This window comes from Balaenoptera musculus, chromosome 4 (assembly GCF_009873245.2).
Source record: "Balaenoptera musculus isolate JJ_BM4_2016_0621 chromosome 4, mBalMus1.pri.v3, whole genome shotgun sequence".
NCBI classification, from domain to species: domain Eukaryota; kingdom Metazoa; phylum Chordata; class Mammalia; order Artiodactyla; family Balaenopteridae; genus Balaenoptera; species Balaenoptera musculus.
The window spans coordinates 78,583,817-78,608,938 of record NC_045788.1 but is presented as its reverse complement, the minus strand read 5'-3'; the positions used below and the strand labels follow the sequence as shown (position 1 = coordinate 78,608,938).

The 25,122-nt window shown below is 45.2% G+C and overlaps 1 protein-coding gene across 1 annotated transcript in view; it reads right to left on the bottom strand.

The window, feature by feature from the left end:
- Positions 1-321: 321 nt before the first annotated feature.
- The window catches only part of FSTL1 (follistatin like 1), a 51,460-nt gene continuing 26,659 nt past the window's right edge, over positions 322-25,122 (bottom strand). The window contains exons 3-11 of the mRNA XM_036850556.1: positions 18,638-18,742; positions 15,620-15,749; positions 14,753-14,785; positions 13,355-13,485; positions 9,861-9,979; positions 8,426-8,538; positions 7,992-8,102; positions 6,987-7,063; positions 322-3,004 (exon numbers count right to left, since the gene is read on the bottom strand). Of these exons, the coding sequence (XP_036706451.1) occupies positions 2,960-3,004; positions 6,987-7,063; positions 7,992-8,102; positions 8,426-8,538; positions 9,861-9,979; positions 13,355-13,485; positions 14,753-14,785; positions 15,620-15,749; positions 18,638-18,742 (864 nt within the window). The 3' untranslated portion in view covers positions 322-2,959. The remainder of the gene's footprint in view (positions 3,005-6,986; positions 7,064-7,991; positions 8,103-8,425; positions 8,539-9,860; positions 9,980-13,354; positions 13,486-14,752; positions 14,786-15,619; positions 15,750-18,637; positions 18,743-25,122) is intronic.

The following is a 25,122-nucleotide window of genomic DNA, read 5'->3' as shown; positions in this document are numbered from 1 at the left end:
GCCTCACCTGATGCCATTCAGTCTCATAAGATCCATGGCAGTTTTAGGAGTCATTTAGTTTAACCTCTACCCAATACTGTTCCCTGACTTCTCATTACTTCCTACCCAGACCCACCACTGGTGATTCTTTTAAATAAACTTGTTCTATCAGTCCTTGAGTAAACCTTTCCCCCTGCAGCTGTAGTCCCAAGATTAGGAGAAACTTTTCAGGCCTCTTTTACGCCTCCTGAAACTCAAATCTACTTTTATGAGGTAAATGGTTAATGTTCTTGCAACTTTATTTGGCCTTAATTGGGGGGAAAGAAAACAATACAACTATTATTTTAATTTCTTTATTTATCAATAGTATCCAAAAAAAAAAAAAAAAGAATCAAGAGTTAACAAAAAACAAGTTAAATGCAATAAGGAAGCCTACTAAATACAAATACATTTCACAAATACACAGGCAACAGAAACCTGTCCAAATTGCTTCTTGGAATTTGACTGTTTAAAAACACAAGTATAAAGGGAAGACATTCAGACTGGTCCACATGGGCTAATTAGCAGGTGGAGGAGCCCTGCTTTCCAAAAGCAGTGATGGAGTCCAGAGTCATGGCATGTAAGAAGGTTTCCATGGACACTGAATCTTAACAGATGCTGTAATATGTTTATAAAAACCATACACACACAGAGAAAGCCCAAGGAAGCTTGCAGTCTAAGCCCTGTGCTTTTAGAGAGCTGGAGGAACTGAACCCGATTTAATCCTGTTTATTTGCTCCATGCAAAGCTTCATGCAAGACTCCCCAGACTAGGCTATTTAGCAGCTTTCCGTGAATGATTGTCAGATCACATGATCCTATGGTGCAGACAGTAGCTTCCCTACTTACAGAAGGAATGCAGATTTTGCTCTTGGGAATTCAGTGTTGCAGGGTAGGGTCGTCTTGGATAGCAACCACTGACCTAAATGTAACTGGTGAGGAGACATTCTGCCTTCTTGCTTTAAACAGACTGGTACTCCTGCCCTCTCCTCCATAGTGTCCAAGGGCTGGCAAATCTTGATCAAGGCGTGCTGTTGGGAGTTCTCCAAGGCACTTTGACAGGGAGGTGCATTTCAGACCACACAAGTTGGGTTGGAAGACAGCTTTTAAGTGGGATGATTTACAAAAGCTCAGAATTCTAAACAAAGTGGAATGTTTTCAAAGGAGAAAAAGGAAACCTGTTTAGAAGGAATTCCATTTTCAGCACAACTGTCTCAGAGTTGCCTGTGCAGTATAGCCTACATCATTTCCCTTTGGTGGTCTGTAATCTGCTTTCTGAAAATGAGATCTTATGTTAAGTTTTTAATTTTGTTATTCCAAACGCATCCTAAACATGGTATTGAGTGGGGTTAGTTATCACAGAGGCCAAAAGATACAGGAATGACTGACTTCTCCCCAATCACAGTTTTAAGATTCAATGTCCATTTTTTTCCCTCTCGAAATGTGAAACCTTCTTTCATCCTCATCTCTAAAGGGAAAGCCATTTCTGTTCCCAAGAAGGTTAAAGGTGAAATGCAAACGTGAAGACAAAGTGAAGTGGTTCTCTTTCCCACTCTCTTCCTGGGCAGGCTTTACCAGAAGGCTCTACATCACAGCACAACCCTTGGGGCCATTCAGATTGAGGTCAGATTTGGTCAGCTTGTTTTTGGCTGTCTGACTCTTATATAACAACAAGGTTTCATTTATCTTAAGGAGAAGGAGGAAAATCACATTGTCTCCTTCTGGACCAAAGATCAGAACCACAGAATTTACAATTTCTCAAGTCAAAAGTTTAATGCATTCCTACCTGCTGAGGAAACTGAGGCCCAGAAATAGGAAGAGACAGGGACAGAGTCACTCTCCTAGTTAGTGGAGGATCAATGAGCATATTGATAGGCTGGGACATCGAAGCCTTGCTTAGCTGCACTGGTCTCAATCCTTTGGAATACTGATTTGCGTGGATCTATCAGAATGAATGAAAACAAATTAGCTTTTTGGATCTTACAAGTTTTGTATGGAGACACTTCTCCTGGTTTCTGTCTGAGGTACTCCTTGCTCCTCTGGCAGACTGCTGACCCACTGGAAGCCAGGGGACAAACTCTGGGCTGCATCTAGTATGTGGCAGGGTTGGGGGGAGTCCGGGTGATAGCAGTCCCTGCACAAGGAAGAACCCCAAACTCTCCCGCCTCTGAAATGGCAGGACTAATGAAAAATAATTACAAAAGCTTAATTTCTAGTCAAGAAAATAAAATATTCAACAACAACAACAATAATATAATGATAATAACTGAAGAATGAAATCAACTTGCCAAAAAAGTTTACAGAAAAATAGCACCTTTGGTAAAAAGTATTTTAAAAATTTGGTTAGGTCTCTAAGGGGCTCAAAGTCTACAAGTATCTGCATCATTTGGGTGCACCCTCCCAGACACTGGGTAACTAGCAGGATGGCCGTGTATCTAGAGCCAGTGGCTGGGGCCATGAGGAGAAGCACAGATGCTAGAGGTCTGTTATGCTGATGGCAGCAGGAAGGGCTGGAAGCCGAATGCAGTCTTCTCCACTGAGCTTCCCAAATCCCTCCTCTGGGGACAGCCTGCTAAGCTCTTTCTCACTGCCTGCAACCCCTGTAGCATGTTTGTTCACAGCTGTGGTAGGCTCAGAAGTGTTCCAGATCTGGGTACACTCTCCCAACACCGATGCAGTTTCCTAGCTTGCCTCCAGCCCCCGAGCACCATTTACAGTTTCTCTCAAAGTACTCCTAGAAATGAAGGCTATGGCCCTTGCCCTCCTAGCCAGCCACCCCCACTTCCTTTATTGCAAAACAAATAGACAAAATAAAACTCATTGCTATACAAGCAAATACTGGTGATTTGGCGATTGTAGCAGACACTTGCGTATACTGGACTCAGCGCTGAAGTGGAAGAGAAGGTGCCAGGCTCTGGACACCCTTCCCAGATGCCTCCTCATTAGATCTCTTTGGTGCTCACTCTCTTGGTCTTTTCAGCTGTTTCCTTTGAGAAGCAAGAGAAAATAAGCGTTATGAAATTAAAAAAAAAATTATTGGTATTTATCTAGTCTTCAAAACTTTACATAGCATTGACAGATACATGCTTATGCTGAGTTCTGTTTACTTGTTTATCTCCTCTGTGGATGATGAACAACTTGAGGACAAGGATCATGTCTTACTCGTGACACGGCTGTATAGGGACTGTTGCTAAATTAAAAGCTGACTCCATTTAAACTCCTATGAAACAATAACGTCAGACATTATTATATTCATTTTAAAAATGAAGAAAAGGATGCTGAATGGAGGTGCTACAAAATGTTCTGAACCCAAGTTGGGAGAAGCATTAAGAGCAATAGGCTCGGGGCTTCCCTGGTGGCGCAGTGGTTAAGAATCCATCTGCCAACCCAGAGGACACGGGTTTGAGCCCTGGTCCGGGAAGATCCCACATGCTGCGGAGCAACTAAGCCCATGAGCCACTACTGAGCCCACGCGCCACAACTACTGAAGCCCATGCTCTGCAACAAGAGGAGCCACTGCAATGAGAAGCCCTGAGAAGCCTTTGCACCGCAACGAAGAGTAGCCCTCGCTCACTGCAACTAGAGAAAGCCCGCGGGCAGCAACGAAAACCTAATGCAGCCCAAAAAACAAACACACAAACAAATAAATAATAATAATAAAAAACAACAGGCTCTGGAGGCAGATTGCCTGAGCGTGAATCATGGGCGTGTGACTTTCTGGGGGACTTTGGGCATATTATGAAATCTTCTGTGTCTCAACGTCTTCAACTACAAAATTAGTACTACCTCTTATGACAGTGGCCCATTTCTCCAAAGAAGACATTCTTACTTATAGCCAAAAAGCACATGAGAAGATGATCAATATCTTTAGTCATTAGGGAAATGAAAATCAAAACTACAATGAGATGCCACTTCACACCCTCTAGGATGGCTAATAAAAAATAACGACAATGACAAATGTTGGTGAGTTTGTGGAGAAATTGGAATACTGCTGGTGAGGATATAAAATGGTACAGTCACTTTGGAAAACGGTCTGGAAGTTCCTCAAAAGTTAAACACAAAGTTTCCATATGATCCAGCAAATCTCACTCCTAGGTATATACCCAAGAGAACTGAAAACATAGGTTCACACAGAAACTTGTAGACGAATGTTCATAGCAGTATTGTTTATCATAGCCAAAAAGTAGAAACAGCCTAAATATACATCAACTGATGAACGGATATACAAAATGTAGTATATCCACACCATGAAATGTTATTTCGCCATAAAAAGGAACGAAGTCCTGATTCATGCTACAAGGATAAACCTTGAAAACGTTACACTAAATGAAAAAAGTCAGACAGAAAATGCCATATATCATATGATTCCATTTATATGTGTCCATAATAGGCAAATCTATAGAAATAGAAAGTAGATTAGTGGCTGCCAGGGGCTGGGGGAGGAGAGAATGTAAGTGACTTCAAATGGGTATGGGGTTTATTTTCGGGAAGATGAAAATGCTCTGGAATTAAACAGTGGTGATGGTTGACAATCTTGTGAATATATTAAAAACCATTGGATTGTATACTTTAAAAGGGTGAGTTTTATGGTATGTGAATTACATCTCAATAAAAAAATTAAATAGGGAATAAAAAACAACAGTGTCTGGCATCTAGTACACACTGTCGGTGCCCCATCCATAGCCCGTGCCTTTAACGTTTCAGTACACTGGCCTGGCTTCTTACTGCCAGCAGCTGCATCTCTTTGCCTGAGGCTTTCTCTGGCTGCTGGAGCCTGCTCTGCCCACACATGCTGACAGGGCAGAAGTGCCAGGGAATTCACGTTTGCTGGTGGCTGCTCTCAGCCAATGGCTGATGGGAGTTCATACAGGCATAGCCCAGCTCCCCGCTCCCTTGTGCACAGTAACTATTCTGGAGTTCTGCAACAGGACTAAGCTCCACTTGCTCCCAGTGGTAATATGCCTGGATACACACTCTTTATTGTTTCCTTCCCTTCCTGGGCTCTCTTCCCAACTCCCCTTCTGCCGTTTCCTGGGACTGCCTCCCAGATAAACTATTTGTACTTGAGTCCTTGCCTTAGCGTCTGCTTCCGAGGCAACTCACATAAAACAGAGACGCTAAAAAATGTTAGCTATTATAATTCACTCCCCACTGTCTGCTCTGATCATTTCTCCACCCTAGATGAAAGGAATTCCTATTAAGTTCTTTTTGCTTTTAAGGGTTTATACTCATCTGGAGGCTCAAGGCTGCTGAAATATGGAAAAACAAAGGGCTAGGAGCTTCTGCATTTGTTTAAAAAAATGACATGAGGTTTCTACACTATCAGTGACAATAATGACAATGCATATGAAAAACCATCAATAAATATGAGCATTTATTATTAATACTAATAATTCTTTTTTCTTCACTTTTTTTTAATCAGTCATCAATTTTATACACATCACTGTATACATGTCAATCCCAATCGCCCAATTCAATACTAATAATTCTTGATTTTCAAGTCAAATATTTCATCTCAATAGTTTTTGTGACCATTATATTCCTTAAAAACTTGTATGTCAGAGAGAAGGCCCGTATTACCAGACCCAGTTTACAGACAGATGATTCAAGGAGCAACATCCTCTGTTAAAACTACAGGTAGGGGAGCTTCCCTGGTGGCGCAGTGGTTGAGAGTCTGCCTGCCGATGCAGGGGACACGGGTTCGAGCCCTGGTCTGGGAGGATCCCGCGTGCCGCGGAGCGGCTGGGCCCGTGAGCCACAATTACTGAGCCTGCGCGTCTGGAGCCTGTGTTCCGCAACAAGAGAGGCTGCGGTGGTGAGAGGCCCACGCACCGCAATGAGGAGTGGCCCCCGCTTGCCGCAACTGGAGAGGGCCCTTGCACAGAAACGAAGACCCAACACAGCCATAAATAAATAAATAAATTAATAAAAAAAAAGAAAAAGCATGATTTAAAAAAAAAAAAAAAAAAATACAGGTAGGGCTTCCCTGGTGGCGCAGTGGTTGAGAATCTGCCTGCCAATGCAGGGGACACGGGTTTGAGCCCTGGTCTGGGAAGATCCCACATGCCGCGGAACGACTAGGCCCGTGAGCCACAATTACTGAGCCTGCGCGTCTGGAGCCTGTGCTCTGCAACAAGAGAGGCCGCGATAGTGAGAGGCCCACGCACCGCGATGAAGAGTGGCCCCCGCTCGCCACAACTAGAGAAAGCCCTCGCATAGAAACGAAGACCCAACACAGCCATAAATAAATATTTAAAAAAAAAAACAAAAAAAAAAACTACAGGTAAGCCAGTGGAAAGACAGGCCTAGAAGTCCAGCATACCCATGTTTTCTCCCTAGGCCCTCAGAAAAATATGTCAGTGGATCACTATTCTGCTAAGAACCTTTTCCCCAAGAAAGCCTTCAACTTAATGACGTAGAACCCGAACAGAATTCTGATTTATTATCTTCTCAAGTCTCTAGGAAGCAGAATCTCTAAGTTTCCAGGCTATGTTCTAGCTAGCTTGGCATTTAACTTAAATCCTTTCTGCTGCGGTCCAAATCCACGAATTTCATGCTCACTGAGAGCCAACTATACACCAGACCCTGTGCTAAATGCAGGGCTATAATGGTGAGCAAGTCATAGAGCCTGCCCTCAATGGCCTCATAGTCTTTGGGTCTGGGCACTGGTTGTGAAAAGAAACAGGAGGCGTTTTTAGACTATGCTCATTTGCAAACCACTTCCAACTCATTTGCAACCCACCACTCAGCTGATTCTAACTTATAAAGCAATTGACCAAGTTGTAACCTACATCTGTTGGGGCATACTGGCCCCACAAGGTATACAGGTATACAGGTATATCGTTCGGGACCTATTGTATGGGACAGAGCACATCTCCTTGGTCACCTGGGGAGTTTGGCAGTGTCTGAGTGGTGGAAGGTCCTGGTGGCAACAGGGATACCTGAACCAGCATGGAGGCTGCAACTCACCTGGTGCTTTTGGAGCTCCTCAACGTATCTGGTCATTTCCTCCTCTGTATGGGTCTGGGCCCCCTTCTGATTCTTTCCTGTAAGAAGAACCAAGGCTCAGAGCAGTGGGCTGAGGGAGGCCAGTTAGGGATCCCACTAATATTTACCTTTTAGGCTCTCAATTTCATTTCCCATTTAACATATGGAAGGCGAGGTGAATTACCCACATTTCTCTAACTATAAAGTGTCCCAGTGCAATGGACACCTCCAAAGTAATGTGCGTGGGTAGTAAGTGACTGGGCCAGGGCTCAAATCCAGGCCAAGGGGAGAGGGATGGAGCTGGGGTTCTAGAAGACTTTTCTGAAACACCTCTTTGTAGAAGGGTGATAGTGGTGATGCTGGCTTGTGCACGGCCCCCTCCTCCCCAAACTCTCCCTGACATCTCTATCTCCCAACCCACCCTGCCCATGTCTCAACTATCTCAACTTTCTCTTTTTTTGGGGGACCCAGTGCTGTTAATTCAAACATGTCTATGAACATGCCTCCTTTTCCTGCTTGGCATGGATGGCAAGCAAGAGTGATTTTGTCTTCCAACCACCTAAGTCTTTGACATATATAGGATTTCCTAAGCTGTCATAAGGATTAAGTGGGTTAATATGTGAAGTGCTTAGAAGAAATGCATGTAGTTCTCACTCTTACGCATTTGCTTTCTTTATTATTATTATTACCATTCTAATATCTTATCAACATTTGATCTTGTCCTGGGTCTCGAACCTCTCTTGTTCCAAACCTCTGGAGTGACTTTCCAGCATAACGCATCTGGCATAAATGCTTTGCCCTCAATGCTGCCCCCTGAGAGCTCTGACATTACAAGTATGAGCCAGTCTCTCGCTCCCCAGTTTCCCTGCTGGGACCCAGCCACTGCACTCTTCCCCACCATCCCCACCCTGACTTCTCTCATGGTGATTTCACGAAGGAGGCTGTCTCTGTGCCGTCCCTTCCTTCTGCGTGAGGCGCACAGCTCACCGTCACAGGTCATGGCTGTGCAGACCCAGTTTCCACAGGCACACACACAGCGATTACAGTCCACCTCGGTCTCAGCTCCATCGGCATATGTCTCGTCCTCCAGAGCACACTCTGTGGGACCAGAAATAAGAGGCAAGAGTTTAGGGTGAGGGTGGAACAGGACATCTTGGCTATAGTCTGTGCATGTTACCCCTTTCCCAGACAAGACCTGCTTGTCCCCCAGAGGCACCATATCTGAGCAAACGCCACCATCAACCCGAAGATTTTTGGACCTGAATCTCAGCTCAGAGATGCTGGGCTGGGGCCCAGTCTAGAATCGTGGAAGGGAATTTTCTTAGTAAGCTCTGGAGAGTTCCACGATCCCCTCTATCTTGGCCCCCTCTAAATGCCCCCACTCCCTACGACCCCCTCCCTATTTCTTATGTTAGGCATACTCTTCTCTGGAGGGTTGAAGGCTGGATTGAGACACTTGAGGAACTCTTGGAAGCTGAGTTTCCAGTCAGCATTTTCATCAGACAGTTCAATGAGAGCATCGACACAGAGTCCTCTGAAACGAAACACAGCAGAAACGTGTCAGCAAGACCTCAGCTTCAGCCTCGAAGAAAGGAATTAAGCATCAGGATTACACAGACCTAGGCCTCCGCAGGCGGCCAAGGGGACTATTTAAAGAGAACGTTTCTACACTGACCTCCTACAACCATTATGCGTCCCGACTCCTGTAAGCATCCAACCTTTAGTTTATTATATGGGATGTCAGATCACTCAAACTGTTCAAATGATATGCCCAAGATGACTAAAGTTTCCTGGATGGTTTTGTCCACTTGGATTGGCAAAGGTTCCACCACCTGCATACCTTCCACTAGCAGTTGCCTTTCCCCATGCTATACGTGTCAAGTCAACCCAACTAGAAAAATCAAACAGAAGTGGTAGAAACAGATGATATGAAATGCATGTGTGGTTTGAAAGAACATGAGTTGAAGCCAGCATCACCACTATCACCCTTCTGCAAAGAGATCTTTCAGAAAAGTTTTCTAGAACTCCAGCTCCCTCCCTCTCCCCTTGGCCTGGATTTGAGTCCTGGCTCAACCACTTACAACCCAAATGGCCTTGGGATAGTTATTCAATCTTCCCGCACCTGTTTTCTCATCTGTAAAATGGGAACGAGGAGCCCTCCTTCACTGGGATATTATGAGGATCAGATGTTGAACTTGTAAAATATTACCTCATTTCAGGTTATCAAAATAAGAAGGGTTTACAGATATTATACTTTAAGGTCACGGGCTATTATTAGGAAAGAATCCTAGAATCTGGGCTTCATGCTTTGAAGTCTTTTGAACAAATAGGTGCTTTTCCTATTTTTAATTCTTACCAGTATACTGGAACCACACCAGAAGTTTCTTAGGGGTTAATTTTTATTAATATTTTCTCTGGAATAATACCAGAAAAGAAGAGGAATGTGCTTACATTTGTAACAATTAGAGTTCTCTACATGAAATAGCACTGATTATCTTAAAATCAGAACTAAAGCTATTTTAGACCTATAGTTAAATAGAACATTAAAGTAATTCCTTAAGAAAATTAACCATTAAAACATCACCCACGACACTCAGAAACAACTTTGGTCTGATGTGATCATTTATTTTAAAATTACATTCTTCCATTCCTTGCAATTTCTGGCCAGAAACAGTAACTACTTGATCAGATATCATAACGTTCACAGTAGAGACCAGGACAGAATCCCTATTTTGCTTTTTACTTCACATTGACTTTGACACTGGTGGCTCCTTTGCAGGTAGGAAGGGGTTCAAATCCCTTCTCTTATCCAGCCTTCCCTCGTGGACCTCTCCCTTACCCCCTCACTCCACTCACCTAAGCAGCTTGTTGTTCCCCTGGTCTGCATAGGTGGTGATGTTGATGGCGGTTTCATTTTGCTCCACAAATTTCAAAAATTCGCTGGAGTCCAAGCGAGAGTCACCATTATCAAAGTTCTAGAAAGGGGACGAAGTGATCTTTCAGGAACGTTTTGTAAAACCCCAGTTCTATCATTCCCCCATTCAGCTTGACCCATCTCTGGTTCATCTTGTTCTTGACACGGTCCAACCCTGCTCTGCCCTTCGAGCAAAAAAGGTTCGAAGCCCTGGGGCACCCAGAGAAGGAAGGCACCTGTGCCCCAAGATGAGAGAGTCAAAGTGTCTGGGCAGAGGTCACTGAGGGCCTTTCAATCCTAGACCCTGCTCAGGATGGTAGCCTGAACCTAGGCCTGCACTGTCCAAGGAGCCTGGGGGTGCTTAAGAGGTCTCTGTAGCCCCATCCTGACCCTGTTCCAGACATTCTTGAATTCACTCCACCACTCCATGTTCTCAAACCCTAATGATCATGGAACAAACCTGTGAATCAGAATCTGTGTTGGAGCCCAGGATGTGTATTTCTAACAAGCTGCTTGGGAACAATGATGCAGGTGACCCTCAGAGCTCACTTCGGGAATCACAGGACCATTTCTTGCTGCTTGATTTCCAGCCTCCCTGGCTTGCTCTCAGTGCTTACTTCTCACACTGGTACACCTAGCTGACCTCATCAGTGAGAAGTCAAAGGCAAAGGCCCCTGAATGTTATCTGCATCGATAACCTGCCCGTGGAGGTGGTGCAAGCCCCGTACCCCTCCCCCCTGTGCTGCAGGCTTCACTATAGACGGTGCAGCCTGTCCTCATGACCCAGCTCACACCCCATGAGCACAAGGCAAGGGTGTAGTGAGCTCAGTACTGTCCTCCCTTTGGCAAGATGCTAAACTGAGACCTTAGCCATCTGGGACAATTCAGGATGCCCAGGCCCTAGCTGCAGGAGGAGGGTGGCAATTTCAAGGCTCTGATCAAAGTCCAAGTTGGATACTGCTGCTCTCCTAAATAGTTCTAGTGGAAAAAATTTTTTTTTCAAAATTCTTTCCCTAGGCTGCCTCATATTGCTACCCTGGGAAATAATCAGCACCCCCATGTTACTTTCAAAGTGGCTCCCAGACGGTGGAAGGGATTCTGGAAGAAAAGTCTGACTAGGTTTCCAGGTAGAAGGGAAAGATACAGCTACTGACTCTCCTTGCATGACTGTCGTGTGTCATGTGCATTCCACTCTAAGGTTGTAAATCTTTCCGTGGTATGTATGACAGGTATGTATAAAACAACTCTGTAGGCCCTTGCTTAATCCCTAGTTATCATTCTCATCCTAATTCCTAGGAAAAGGTCTCAGATCTCTGGTCACTATACTTATACCCTGGCTCCAATTTCAGCCCTGGCCACCAAGAATTCAGTGTGTGTGTGTGTGTGTGTGTGTGACACGGTCATAAAAGGCTCTTTCTACCCGGTCTTCCCCTCTTCACTCTGTTATGCTTTTGTCTAAAAATTGTGACTGAATCACCAGTTGAGATGAGAGTCTGATTCTGGTCTTACCCAAATTCCGATTAGATTTGTTTTGCAACTGATTTTGATGTAAGGAATGCCAACTGGGCTGGAGGGCAATTCACTGGTTCAGAAACAGTCTCTGTGAGATACTGATCTCTTAGCAACAGGCAGCTGTCTGCCTAGTGGGAAGAAGCCTCCCTTTGAAGATTGCACCATATGGTTCTTTGATAATCATCAACAAGTAGATAGTGGAACCCTGTTTTCTCGGAAGACAGGGAAGAGCGAGCATTTGTTTGTCAGTCAGGAGTAAGCTTTCTTGGTTAGCATGAGAATGCCCTAGAGAAAAGCTACTTTCTCAAGGGGCCTTGCAGTGTTTAGATGGGAGCCTATTAGGGAGAGTTACTGCCAGAGGAGGTGGCGATGTGTGGAGGGGGTGTGTGGCCCTGGTCCTTGAGAATCAAATTAACAGCAGCTGCCAGCGATGCCCAAGGCAGGGTGCCATCAAGGGGCCACCACGAATGGTTACAAGGTCCCAGGAGGTCTCCTGGAAAGAGCATCCTGGGCCCCACGGCTCCTGGGCTGTAATGACCATGGCAAAGTCACTGCTCACGACCGACCCAGCAGGCGCTGCTCACTTGGCTTTTGAAAAATCATTTTCTTTTAAGTTACCTTCTGCTCCTGTCCGACTCTCCTGGCCCCTTTCTGTAGACAAGGAAACACCCCTGCCCCCAGGGCTCCCTACTGTGGGAGTGGTTGAGAGAGAAGACAGAGTGAGAAGGCTGTGCTTTCTCTTCTCAAACACTTGGAATCCAGAGAGATTTACTTTCTGTCACAGAGAGAAACTTCTACCTAAAGACGGTAACGCAAATGAAGTCCTAAATGACCAATATCCTATTTCAACCCAACCTGGTATGTTTCCATCTGTGGGGTCCATGATGCCAGTTAGAAAGAGGAAGCCACAGACTAGGCAGGTGTTGACCACATTCAGTGGCCACAGAGGTGCCAAGAAGTCCCTTGTGTGTGCGCGTTGCCCCTGAGTCCGGGCTGGCTAGGCCTGCGACACACCCTGGGGGCATGTGAGGGCGTCCGTCTGGGGATGAGCCTCCAATGGCATCTACCCAGAGATGTGTGTGTCTGTAAGCGCGGGGGGCTTTTGCGCAGGTGCGGGAATGCGGGCACCTGAACGTGTGTGTAGGATGTGTCTCTGTGTGGCATGCACATCTCTGTATGTGGTGTGTGTATGTCTGTGTTTCTGTGTGTGGTATGTTTATCTGAGTGTGATGTACCTATGTGTGCGACTATGTCCTTATCAGTCAGCAGGAAGAGCGCCCTTAACTGCTTCTTCCAACAACTGTCTCAAGCTCTCTGAAAGATCTCCACATCATGACAGCCCTACTCATTGCTAAATACTATTTCCTTCCTCGTTTTCCTCTTTGAAAGCAGCATCTCTCCTCCCTCCAACTGGAACGATCTGTCTCTTCAACTAAACACAATGGGAACAGCAATATCTAGGTTCATGAAGAATTCTGGACCCATGAAATACCAGTCCATTGACTCTCCTCAGATGAAGAGAAACTCTGCAGGCCATGGATGGTCAAGTTAAAGACTTAGAGAAAAGCCAAACTGGGAGGGAAAGAGGCTGAAGTGGCCTGGGTCTGGGTATTGGCAGGCAGCTCTACAAGGTGTCATATGGAGGATGGGGATACAGCTTGGCCATATTTTTCACGGACAGGCTCTCCAAGACCTTTGTGGCTTTAATTGCCCAAAAGGAGCAGCCCACGTGTATTAGATCCCAAAGGCTGGACTCCTGGAGTCCCACTGTCTGTCACAGCTTCATGGAATGATCTATGAAGAAACTCAGGGACTCTATGCAGGTTTATATTTCCTTGTGGTCTGGGAAGATGTGATCAGGTAATGGGAGAGGAAGTCTCCCTTTCTCCGGGCTGAACAGTCTTTGACTCCAACTCTGGATTACCTTAAAGTACTTGTCTAGGATTTCACTGTAGTTGCTGCCTTTAGAGAACCAGCCGTCTGGGATGATCTCTGCTTCCAGCCACTGGATGATGCGACGCCGGAGTTCATCGCGGTTGGACTGATAGCAAACGACTGCAGGAAAGGGGAGGGAGGCCAGCCGAGCAGTGAGGACCCCAATGTCACCCAGCACCCCGTACGTGGGGACTCAGTGCCCAGGAGTCTGCATGTGTCATCTCACTGAATTCTCACAGCAATCCAGGGAAACAGGATTATCACACACATTTACAGAGGAGTCAGCCCAGGGTACACACTAGAAAGTATCTAACCCAGGATTCAAGCTCATGTCTAAAAATATAAAGTTCGAGAATGCTGAAACAGAGATTATGTTGCTAAGGTGAGAGAAAAGAAAGAAAAATAAAGGACATTTTCATTAACTTTAGGAAGCTCAGGGGAAAAAAAATCAACCAATCAATAGAACAGCTCTCTTGGCTCACAGATGAGCTGAAATAATAAACGAATAAGTGAGAACATTACAATTCTTTATGCACTGGATTTCTGATTCTTTCTATATAGCTTTTCCTCTCTCCCACTTAAAATTTTATCCTTTATTATGAACAACAGAAAATGAGGCCAAGGAAGGGCATGTTGAAGCCCTGCTCTGGACAGCTGTTCATTGTAAGCCACATGGCAACAACAGGTGGGGCTGAGAGTCCAGTGGATGGGGAAGCAGAGAAGGGAAAGCCTTGGCAAAAGGGAATTCCTGGAGGCAACACATGTTGGGATGTGAAAAGGGCACTGAGCCAGGGAAATGAAACTATGGGCACTTTCCCCCACTCTGCCACTTCCTAGCTGTGTGACTCAGGGAAATTCACTTAACTTCTCTGAGCCTAGATTTCCTCATCTATAAGGTAATTATAGTAAAAGCTACTTCACAAGGTTATTGTGAGGATCTAAGGAAAAGTGTATGCTAAAGGAGTCTGGTATCTATAAATCATGAGGAAATTTAAAATTTGTATTCATAGAAAACCATGGAAAGAGTCTCACTGTCATTTCCAATCACCTCTTTCAAAAAGAGTTGTCCTGTCTGATTCTCCTTGTCCTGTGACCCCCGCAGGTCTCACAGAGCACTGACGGAGGGACTTGGTGGCTTTCCCATCCTTGCAGTTCAATCATTACTCAGCAAAAATGGAAAACACAGCCAACATTCTGACCCAACCAGCTGCTTCCCGTGACAAGCACAAAAAAATGCAGTTTTGCAGCTTTTGTGAGCTATGTTGAGGAGCGACCAGTTCTGGGTCACAAGTTCTGACACACTGAAGATCTTGTGAGCTTTGGCAGGGATTGTGGAACATGGAATTTCCTCCCTAAGATGCACACTGTAGAAAAATCAGGCACTCACCTGGGCTGGCAGATGGACTTACAGATTTCTTCTCTGCAAGACAAAAGGAGAAAATGCATAATGCAAAGTGAAGAAAAAATAAATTTCTGTGTATTGCTAGGATTAAAACTGCCCACATTAAGGGGGCCACTTATATCTTTCCATCACTTCGTCTTGAGTCCTTGTATCCTCTCTTTCCAGGTCCCACGTTTGGGGATCTTTGCTTCCCTGCTTTGTTTGACATTTTGAGGCCACTGAGTTACCCTCCTGATCTCACACCTCCTACTGTTAGCTTGCGGGGGGGCGGTGCTGCTGGGAGTTTGAGAATTCGTACAGAATCATTATGGACAAAGAAATGGAGACCAACATGTGGGAAACAGCTTCTTATTTCTCCAAGGAAGTTCAAGGCTGGCCAGGCGGCTGGTGTCTAATTAGCAACAAGCTTGGGACCCCTTCCCTCTTACCATAATAGCAATGGTTTGAGTGTGAATTAGAGGAAATATAATATTATCAGGGCTGAGAGGTGCCCAAATTTAAAAAGCATAGGATATGTGAAATTTATCTGCTTTCTAAAAAGGTACAGAATTCAGTTAAATACTACCATATTATTGACTGTTGATGTGGTTCCCTATCCACTATCCATCTCCAGACAGCGCTGGAAGCCACGTTGGGAATCTGATGCAGGAAGCACAGGGTAGAGGCCTGGGCCACCCAGGGCAAACCCAGCAGGCTCTTGAGCACCAAGGGGATGCCTCTCCAAGCCACTGGGTGGTCTCCACAGCTTTGGGCACTATGCTCAGGGTGGAAAGGACTCCAGGAAGCCAGGCCACACTGCTCCGTTCCCTGGCTCCCCAGCTGGAGCTGTGATGTGATGACAGCACTCTTTACCTTTGCAGTGTCCATCGTAATCGACCTGGATTTTGGATCCAGTGAGGCAGGCATCTCTATGCAGCTCGCAGTGGTTGAGGTAGGTCTTGCTGTTGCTGCCACACACAGGCCTCTTGTGAGGTTTGCATTGCTGAAACAGACCGCGGAGGACATTGGTGCAGTTAGGGCTGAGTTTGTGTGTGCACGTGCACACACACACACACACACGCACACGCACACGCACATGCACGCACACGCACACAGAGCCATCTTGTGACGGGAGTCCCCACCAGCAGAGATGCCTTCTATGCTGCCAGGGCAACAGGGAGCCTCAGCTCTGGCATCAGTGACCCTACCCCACTCGTTGCTGGAGGGACCACATCACCTTGCAGCCCCTCGTGGTGCTCTGTGCTGATCCTGGCCCAGGGTCATCTCTTCTACTCAATGAAAAGAAATAAATCCCCCCTATTCCAACCCTATCAAATTAGCAGGAAGGGCATTTTATTCGAAGTCAGGAATCTGGATTATCTATCACTTTATCACTTTGTAGAAAGTCAATCAATGTCTCTGGATGATCTAAGATCCCATTCTACGACACAAAACAGCCAGAGCTGGGAATGTAGAGAGACTGAAAGGCAGGCACATACAGCTCCCTACCCCCATCACCCCAATTCTTCACTTATTCCAGGGTTTAGCTACAAGAATCTTTGCTCTCTTGCTTTATTTAGTATTTTGTTTTCCTCCTAATCTCACAACAGTTGCCGTGAGGCAGGGGCAGGGGGTGCCTGGGTCTTTGTGAAGTACTAGATAGTAAATGAACTAAGGTTCACTTGGCAACCTGATTCTACTTTGGCTATACTATATAAAGTGCCATTGTGACAGGAAAGCTCAATTTCTTTAGACTTCCATGATTTTTTTTGTTTCTTTTAAATTTATTTTATTTATTTATTTATTTATTATTTTTGGCTGCATGCGGGCTTTCTCTAGTTGCAGTGAGCAGGGGCTACTCTTCATTGCGGTGCGCGGGCTTCTCATTGCGGTGGCTTCTCTTGTTGCGGAGAACGGGCTCTAGGCGGGCGGGCTTCAGTAGTTGTGGCACGTGGGCTCAGTAGTTGTGATTCGTGGGCTCTAGAGTGCAGGCTCAGTATCTGTCGTACATGAGCTTAGTTGCTCTGCGGCATGTGGGATCTTCCCGGACCAGGGCACATGCCAACATGTGTCCCCTGCATTGGCAGGAGGATTCTTAACCACTGCGCCACCAGGGAAACCCGAGACTTCCATGGTTTTTGAAAGGGGTAAGGGGGAAGCAACTTCTGCTCAGACATAATAAAGGCACTAAAGCAAAAAAGAGTAGCTGTGGTAAAAGAACACAGAATCCTGGAACTGGAAAGTAGCCCAACCTTTCCAACTTATAGACCAGAAAACCAAAGCCCAGAAAGACAACTTTTTTTTTTTTTTTAAATTTTTTTTTTTTTTAAACTTTTTTTTAAAATTTTTATTTATTTATTTATTTTTAATTTATGGCTATGTTGGGTCTTCGTTTCTGTGCGAGGGCTTTCACTAGTTGTGGCAAGGGGGGGCCACTCTTCATCGCTGTGCGCGGGCCTCTCACTATCGCGGCCTCTCTTGTTGCGGAGCACAGGCTCCAGACACGCAGGCTCAGTAATTGTGGCTCACGGGCCCAGCCGCTCCGCGGCATGTGGGATCCTCCCAGACCAGGGCTCGAACCCGTGTTCCCTGCATTAGCAGGCAGATTCTCAAGCACTGCGCCACCAGGGAAGCCCAAAGACAACTTTTTTTAACCAATACTTATCACTGGGTTCTTACCATGTGCTGGCCCTGAGCAAAGCCAAACATGGTCTGTCTTTATGGCATCCAGTGGCAACTAATTTGTTTAAAATCACACAATGATATGTGGTCAAGCTGAGGCTAGACACCAGGTTTCTGGACCCTAAATGGCCACGTAGTGGCCAGGAACACCACTAGTGAGGACCTCCCAGAGTCCCCAGAAGATTTGGTTTGCAAGTTTCTAAGTTGAGGGACTTCCTTTCTGGGACAATGGGTCAAGATCCTTCAACAGAGGACTAAGGTGGGTGTATTTACTTGTAGAATTACAGATGAATTTCCAGTCTTGGGTTCATTTGACAGAAAGGGGAAAAAAGGGCACACATCCAGGCTATTTATGTTTGCCAAGAGTGAGACTCCTGCCTACAAAAGAAGTATTTCTTAAAAGGTCACTTTGTTTTTTAAACTTCATTAAAAACAAAACCAAACTGAGAAATCTGCATTCCGTCTAGTATTTTAAAATATGCATATCCTTTGACCTAGCATGCCCCAGTGGGACTCAATCCTACAGAGGTAAAGCCAGCAGCATGTAAGAATATTTGTAGAAAGATGTCATTGTTTGTAGTGGTAAACAACCCATGAAACAACCTAAATGTCCATCTATAGGAAAATGATTACATAAATCTGGTTCCTGTATATCACTAAATACTGAGCTATTAAAAAATGAGTTAGAACTATACATGCTGACCTAGAGGGTTGTTGTTATATATTAATGAGTATAAGATACAAGTTGCATATATCTAGATCTGTCTATATTATGATCCCATTTTTGTATAAAATAGGGGGAAACCCTATATGTTTATAGTTGCATAGAAAAAAAACCCCTGTGGAACAAATATACACCAAACTGTTTACACTGGTTATTTCAGACTAATGGGATTTGAGGGTTATGGGGAAGATTATTAATTTTATGTTTGCATAAATGTCTGTACTACTTGACTTATAAAAAGCAATTGTTAATTTTGTAATTTAAAACTCTTATAAAGATAAACATTTTTTAAAAGGAAAAATATCCCTACATTCACATCTGATTTTTAACTTCTGAGATAAAAATTTCACTTCTCTCAGATAGACAAGGTGTGCTTTTATAAAGATGATGAAATCGTTGGCACTGCTCTGCAGACTGGTAGCTCCAGCGAGGTAACCAACCCTGGCCTTGGCCACCGTCCTCTGGCTCCCACCCTCAGGACTTACCTCGATGCAGAGGCAGGTGGGCTCTCCCTTCTCTGTGACTGCACATTCCCGGCCGGCTCCACAAAACACATTGGCACAGATCTTGGATTTGCTCCTTGGTTCCTCCTAAAACACAAAATCATCAAGGAAACCCTGTCAGTGAGATGAGCCCATCTCCGGATGAGCCAATGGTGGTGATTATCTCTCAGGCTCGGGCCGTGGCCTAGAGTCGAGGCTCATGGTGCTGAAGGGTCCTGAACAGCCAGACGTTCTGCCCAACAGCCAGCATCAGTCTTGCTGGCACTGCTCCTTCTCAGGCCCAGCTACCTAGGAATCTCTAAGATTGTTTCTCAAAGAGCAAGAGCTTCTTTCTTGCATGTTTCCTTTCTTCTAAAACGTTTACTGAGCACCCATGAAATGCCAATACTAGGCTAAGGACTGGAGATAAAAAGGCACAGTCTCCGTCCTCAAGAAGCTCCATGGCTATCCAAGGAAACAGAATAAAGAGACCTCTAGAAAGCAATGAGGAAGTGTTAACAACAGGAAGGTGAGACTCAAACAAGCCTTTCTGAAGATAGGATGCCTTAACTGACTCCTAAAGGATGAGAAGAGCAAGCCAGGCAGAAGCGGAAATGCTTGAGAGAAATACGGATATCTGAAGGACCAAAATCTCACTGAGCAGTGTCCAAGGCACTGTCATCTCAAAAGGCAAAAGAAGGATGGCTAAACCATTGGAAACATGGATCTGCTATTATTCGACGTGGTCTTATGCAGCCCCTGTCCATATCTGCCTCTGGCTTCAAGACCAAGAGGGCCGAAGGATCACTTGACAGACAGAACTGTTCTCAAACCACTTGTGGTCAGACATTCGTGTTCAGACATATGCAGCAAAACTGACAAGGCAGGGAATGGTCCCAATCTGTGCCACTGAGAATGTGGGTGTTCACAGGCACTAATCTGTCAGTGACACAGTCCTTCCCTCCTATTAATTGGTGGCAGAAAGCTAGCCCCACCTCATCTGCCACTCAGGTCAGCAGTAGTGGAGGTTGAACGAAGGAGAATGTGATTTCTTGAGCCCTTTTCTTGACTGGATGGGCAGGCAGTCACCAGTGCCTCCAGGCTCCTGCCCACTGGGGTAGCATTGGCCGTGGAAGAACCAGCAAAGATGGCAGAGGCTGGGATGGGGTCGTGGGACTGCCTATAGTAAAGATGGGGGATGGAACCTAAGATTCCATCCTTCAGGCCATGTCTGCCGTGTCATGGAGAGAACTCACACCCACAAAGCTTGTAACTGTAAAATTCTTATACTCGGTAAATGTTTTACATCCAAGAAAAGGTCAAAGAAAGCAATAAACAAAGTGGATGTTGAGAGCTGAGTGGGTATGTCCAATACAAGTTGGTCTGCTGCCACCCGGAGGCTGCTTTGCAAACTCTAGGTTATTTTCTCTCTGAGCCAGCTTGCCGGTCATGCAGGGCTCCCATTGGTCTAGAAACCCTTGCCATGCTCACATTTCATTGGTTCACAGGCTGTTGCTAAACCCATTCTCTTTTGGATGTTGCTAAGGCGAATTCAATAAAGCTGGCAGGGAGCAAAGAAAGAGGAAGTAATTCCCAGCAGGCTGGGGGTACTGGAGAGCTGTTGTTTCCTAAACCAGGAGTGGAGATAAAATCGAGTATATTCTCCAGGCAGGGCCCTCTTGGAAACTCCCTAGGAATGGCAAGCAGCTCTAAAAATGAAGAGGAAAAGGCTATTGCTGACCAGTGTAAAAAAAAAAATCTCAGATAAGACTACCTTCTCCTCTCCCCCTTCATGAAACAACATGCTGAGGGCTACAGACAAATATATACCCCCAGTGAGTGTGTCATGTGAGTTAAAGACACACTGCTGCATAAAAAAGCATGCTCAGACATATGCCTACGCTCAAAGACACACCAGCAGACAGTCCCACAAGCCTTTACCGCTTACTAGCTGTATGTCCATAATTAGTCACTTCAACTCTCTGAGCCTTGCTTTCTTCATTTGTAAAATAGGGGTAAATACCTGCCCTACCTTGTGAAGATGAAATGAGATAATGTATTTGGAACTGCATCATAAACTGTAAAGCAAGCTGCTTGTTAAGTATTATTCATTTTAATGATTATAGAGTTTCCTGCAGAATAACCTGTGGCATTTACAGAGCCTCTTTTCAATCTTATGCTTTTAGTGAGTATTAAAAATAAAAGCTTTTACTGATAGGTCGAACTCAACCCAAGTCATTTTTCAGAAATAATTCTCAAAAATCCATTTAAAGAAACAGATACCCTTTACATAGAATATAACGACTAATATTTGAATAGTACTATTAAAATTTACAAAGCGTTTTCATACATACAATTTCATCTTACTGTGGACAGCCCTGCAAAAACATGCGTATTATTAACCACATTTTATAGATGAGGCAACTGAAAATGGGAAGGTCGAGTAACTTGCCCAAGGTCCCACAGCTAAAAATGAGGAGCTAGGATTCCAACCCAGATCTTCAGACAATAGATGACTAAGCCCCTATTTATAAATGCCTGGCGCCCTGCTAAGTGATTTTCATTTTACAGGATCTTATTTAAGCTCTACGACAACACCATAAATCAGACATCATAACTATCCCCATTTTATAGATGAGGGAACTGAGCCTTAAGAGGTTACATCAGTAGAAAGTGGCAGAGCTAGGATTCTACCCAACCAAGGGGAAAACTATTCTTTTATATTTGATTAATTTTCATATGTATAAGATTGAAGATTAAGGAAATTATGATGGGGATTTGAGTTGCGTAATTAGCAAATGTCAGGAGAAAGTGCTTAAGGGCGTGACAGAGCTAGATTTGATGTCCACCCCCCACCTCTGCTCCTTACTTACCATGGTTGTGGGCAAGGTACTCTCTTTAAACCTCAGTTTCTAGTGTGTAAAATGGGAACACTAACCCCTATGAGGACTGTGGGAGGGTTATATGAGATGTACTGCATGCGGCAGAGTGCCTGCCACACAACAGGAAGCGGCCGTTATTACAGCGGGCAACTGATTTTCATACAATTTTCCCACCGAGATGCTGTCATCACCTTGGGCTGTCAAGTCCCCAACCATCCTTCCTTACACTGAATGATAACACTGAGAGCAGCACTGACCGAATGGAAAAAACCAAGGGCCTAACAACCCTGTTATCGTGTTTGAAGACCACAGAGAAATGCTAGCTCAACAGCATTCCTCTTTGCAGGTGGCACATCTGTCAATAGGGGGCAATCTCTCTCTTTGTCTTACGGAGCTTGGAGCCGCAATGCAGAAGCGCAGCTTTGGCTTCAGCAGCTCCTCCCAGCTCTGTCCTCCCAGTCGAGATGTGACAAAGTGGGGTGGGAGAATGGGCGGGGGCCCTGCGGGCATCAGGACACCAAGAACCAGGGATTTGCTGACTTGGGAAAAAACATCTAACCTGAAGCCCTCACGGCACCCCAGCCCCCTATTCTGCCCATTCACAGGCGTGCTATCATGTAGAAATCAGTAAGGAAGAAAATTTTGTTTGTGTCATTGAAAGCCCTTCTCCAAGCCCCATGTTCTCCGGGAGCAGGGATGTCAGAAGCATCCTTGAGGCTCCTGAAAAGTTCCTCAGAGTGGTAGGTGGTCTTACCCGTCTGCTGAGTGACTGATTCTGAGTGGGGGAGAACATCTCGAGAGGGGATAAACATGGCAGGAACATGCTCAAGGCACAGGACAATAGCTGCCTGGTGTGTCAGTGGAGGAAGAGAGAGATGAGGTGGGGCTCGCAAGTGGCAGGGGGCGGGTCAGGCCAGGTGATCCAAGGGGCTCTCCATGGATATGATGCACAGTGAAGACCCTGGGAAGTTTGGGACGGGGCAGGTGACATGATGAAGGTGGTGCTTTCGAATATTGCGTCTGGTCCCTTCCAGCTTGGAAATACCGACTCAAAGTGCAAGGCAGCCTGGAGAGAGGCTGGAGACAAAAAACCTGCCAGGTGTAAGGCCGCAATCTTGTGGGGGGGTGACCAGGACCTAGGGCTAGTATTAATCGGAGCACCTACAACTGAGTGAGGCTCTTCACAGATCTCTTTGTCCTCACAATGTCTGTGTAGGTTTCCATATTTTTAGTTCCATGTAACAAACAGGGAGGAATTATAAGATTCAGAAAAGCTCTGTGATGTGCAGAGTCCACATAACTAGCGAGAGCTGGGTCAGAACTGGAACACAGGTCAGCCTGACCCCAGAGTCTTGATAATCCCTTATGGGGAACAGTCAAATGAGCTGCAGGGAGAGGGTACAGCTACAAGGGCTGGCACAGGGCGAGGTCACAGGCGCAGTGCAGTTCTCACAACAGAAAGAAAATTGTTTGCTTTACTACCATAACAATTTTAGGAATTAGGTCCCAAAGCTGTATGAGAATTTCATCTACGTAGAGATAACGACATTGGCATCTGAATATTCTCTGGGAGTGTGAGGTCGTAGGTATGGCATCTGAATATTCTCTGGGAGTGTGAGGTCGCAGGTATATGAACCGGTAGTCTGAATATACCTGTGAGAGTGTGACTGAGTGGAGAGAGGGAGTGTATTCTGGAAGTGAGGCCACCATGATATACGGAGAAAAATCAACAAAATAATTGCTCCCTATGGAGAAACATCAAGTTTCTAGCTTTATCCTTCTACATCCTCTCCCTGACTTGCTTTTATGTTGTTTTCATTATGTGTCGCAAGCCATGCTCTGGGGGTTTGGTCTCATATTAATCTGCACAATTCAAATTCCCCTTGGTAAAAGATGACCAGGAACATTGCTGACTTTTACCAGGGAAAAACGTCCTCTCTGAGCCACTGCATGGTGATAATTGCTGTTTGAATAGCAATTTTGACGAGTCTGTAATTTTTACCATTACTTTTATTTTCAAAACCTTTTAGGATAGGCAGGCAGGGGTTACTTCTAAGGCCCCTCCAGATGTAACATCCTGTGATAAAGAAGAAATGGAGGCTCACAGCTGTATTGACTGGTCCAAGACCTCATGGGTACAGACCTGGGTCCTGGCCCAAGGTCTCCAGACTTTAATTCCAGCCCTCTTTCCACTAAACCACTTTGCCTCTCTACAAATCAAAGCTAGAAAAGGTATTGTCTTGGATCCAAGGTCTAAAAAAAACAAAAACAAAAAACAAAACCAGAAATTATTTTTGCACTTGAAAAAGATCCTCTGCAAGCCATGGGAAAACCAATCATTTGCAAAACCACCAGCAGAGGTGATAGGGTGTCTGAGTCTCTGGGCTGACCAGCACTAAGCCTGAACATAAAATATGCTTTGAATGTTTAAAAGAAGTCTTCTGAAGTAAAACAATTTCTGGAAGAACAGTGTGCTTTGGCAGGGGAGGAAGCTTATAAGCAAAGCCATAAAACTGTCAGCTTAATATACCATCATTTCACTAATGTGAACTGGGTCGGCTCTGTCCCCTCCATCCCTTTTCTCCTTCCCAACTTTCTTTTTGAAAAAAACAGCCCTACGTATGCCAAGGTGGAATTTTGGCTCCCCTTGCCACTATTCTGTGACAGAGCGGCTTTGCTGACATGAGAAAGGCTCTCCTTGCTTTGCCAGAATTAGTCATGGAAACTTCACAGGAACACCAGGGCCCCTCAGATACGCTGAGCACCAGAGCTGGGGACAAAGGAATTCACAGAACTGGGGAGAGCAGGAGACCTGGGTGGGGCACAGGCTGGGACGGCCGTTCTGGAATGGAACCCAGTAGCACAGGCCTGAGAAAGCCAGGAAGAAAGCGGGGCCACTTCAGGATCTTGAAATATGGCTGGAGCATCATGTGACCTTGCTCAATTCTCTGATTCTTTTTCTCTGAAGAGTGTGTTGCTGTGTCCTACATATTCCAGGAAAGAGGAGGAAGGAGTGACTTCTAGCGGTTGCTCTGATGCGCTTGGCAATAGGCACTGTGTTTGTCCCTCCCTCTTGGGTGCTCACAACCAATCCCTCATCTTAAGGTTTAGGCACCAGGGCCAGACCCAGGTTTTGTGGTGAGGCTTAAACAAGTTGAGGGGGCCCCCTTAAGAAAAAGAATACACAACTATGACTGTAAAATTGGGCACAGGGCTTTGGAAGTGGGCCTTACAAGTAAAAGGACCGAAACTGAATCTTAATTAGCTTCTCAGTCAATCTGACTCACCATAAACAAGAAGGCTTTGAGGTCTTTAGTCTATTAGTCAGAGCCCTATTTAATATTTTATGCACACAAAGCGTATCTCAAGTAGACTAAACGCCTGCACATTTTGGCTTCCCACAGACTCACCACATTGTCTTGCCAGAGAAAAATGCTCAGTAAACGTTTTTTACATTAAATGTAATTTGGGGTTCTTCAGGTTGCTGTCAGTGTCAGTGGCCAGTGACAATGCACTCAGGATGTTTGGGGTAAGGCATGGCTAAGCTTTATGATATCAAAATAAGGGCTGTATCACTCCCAAGAGGATTAGCCTTAAGATTAAAAA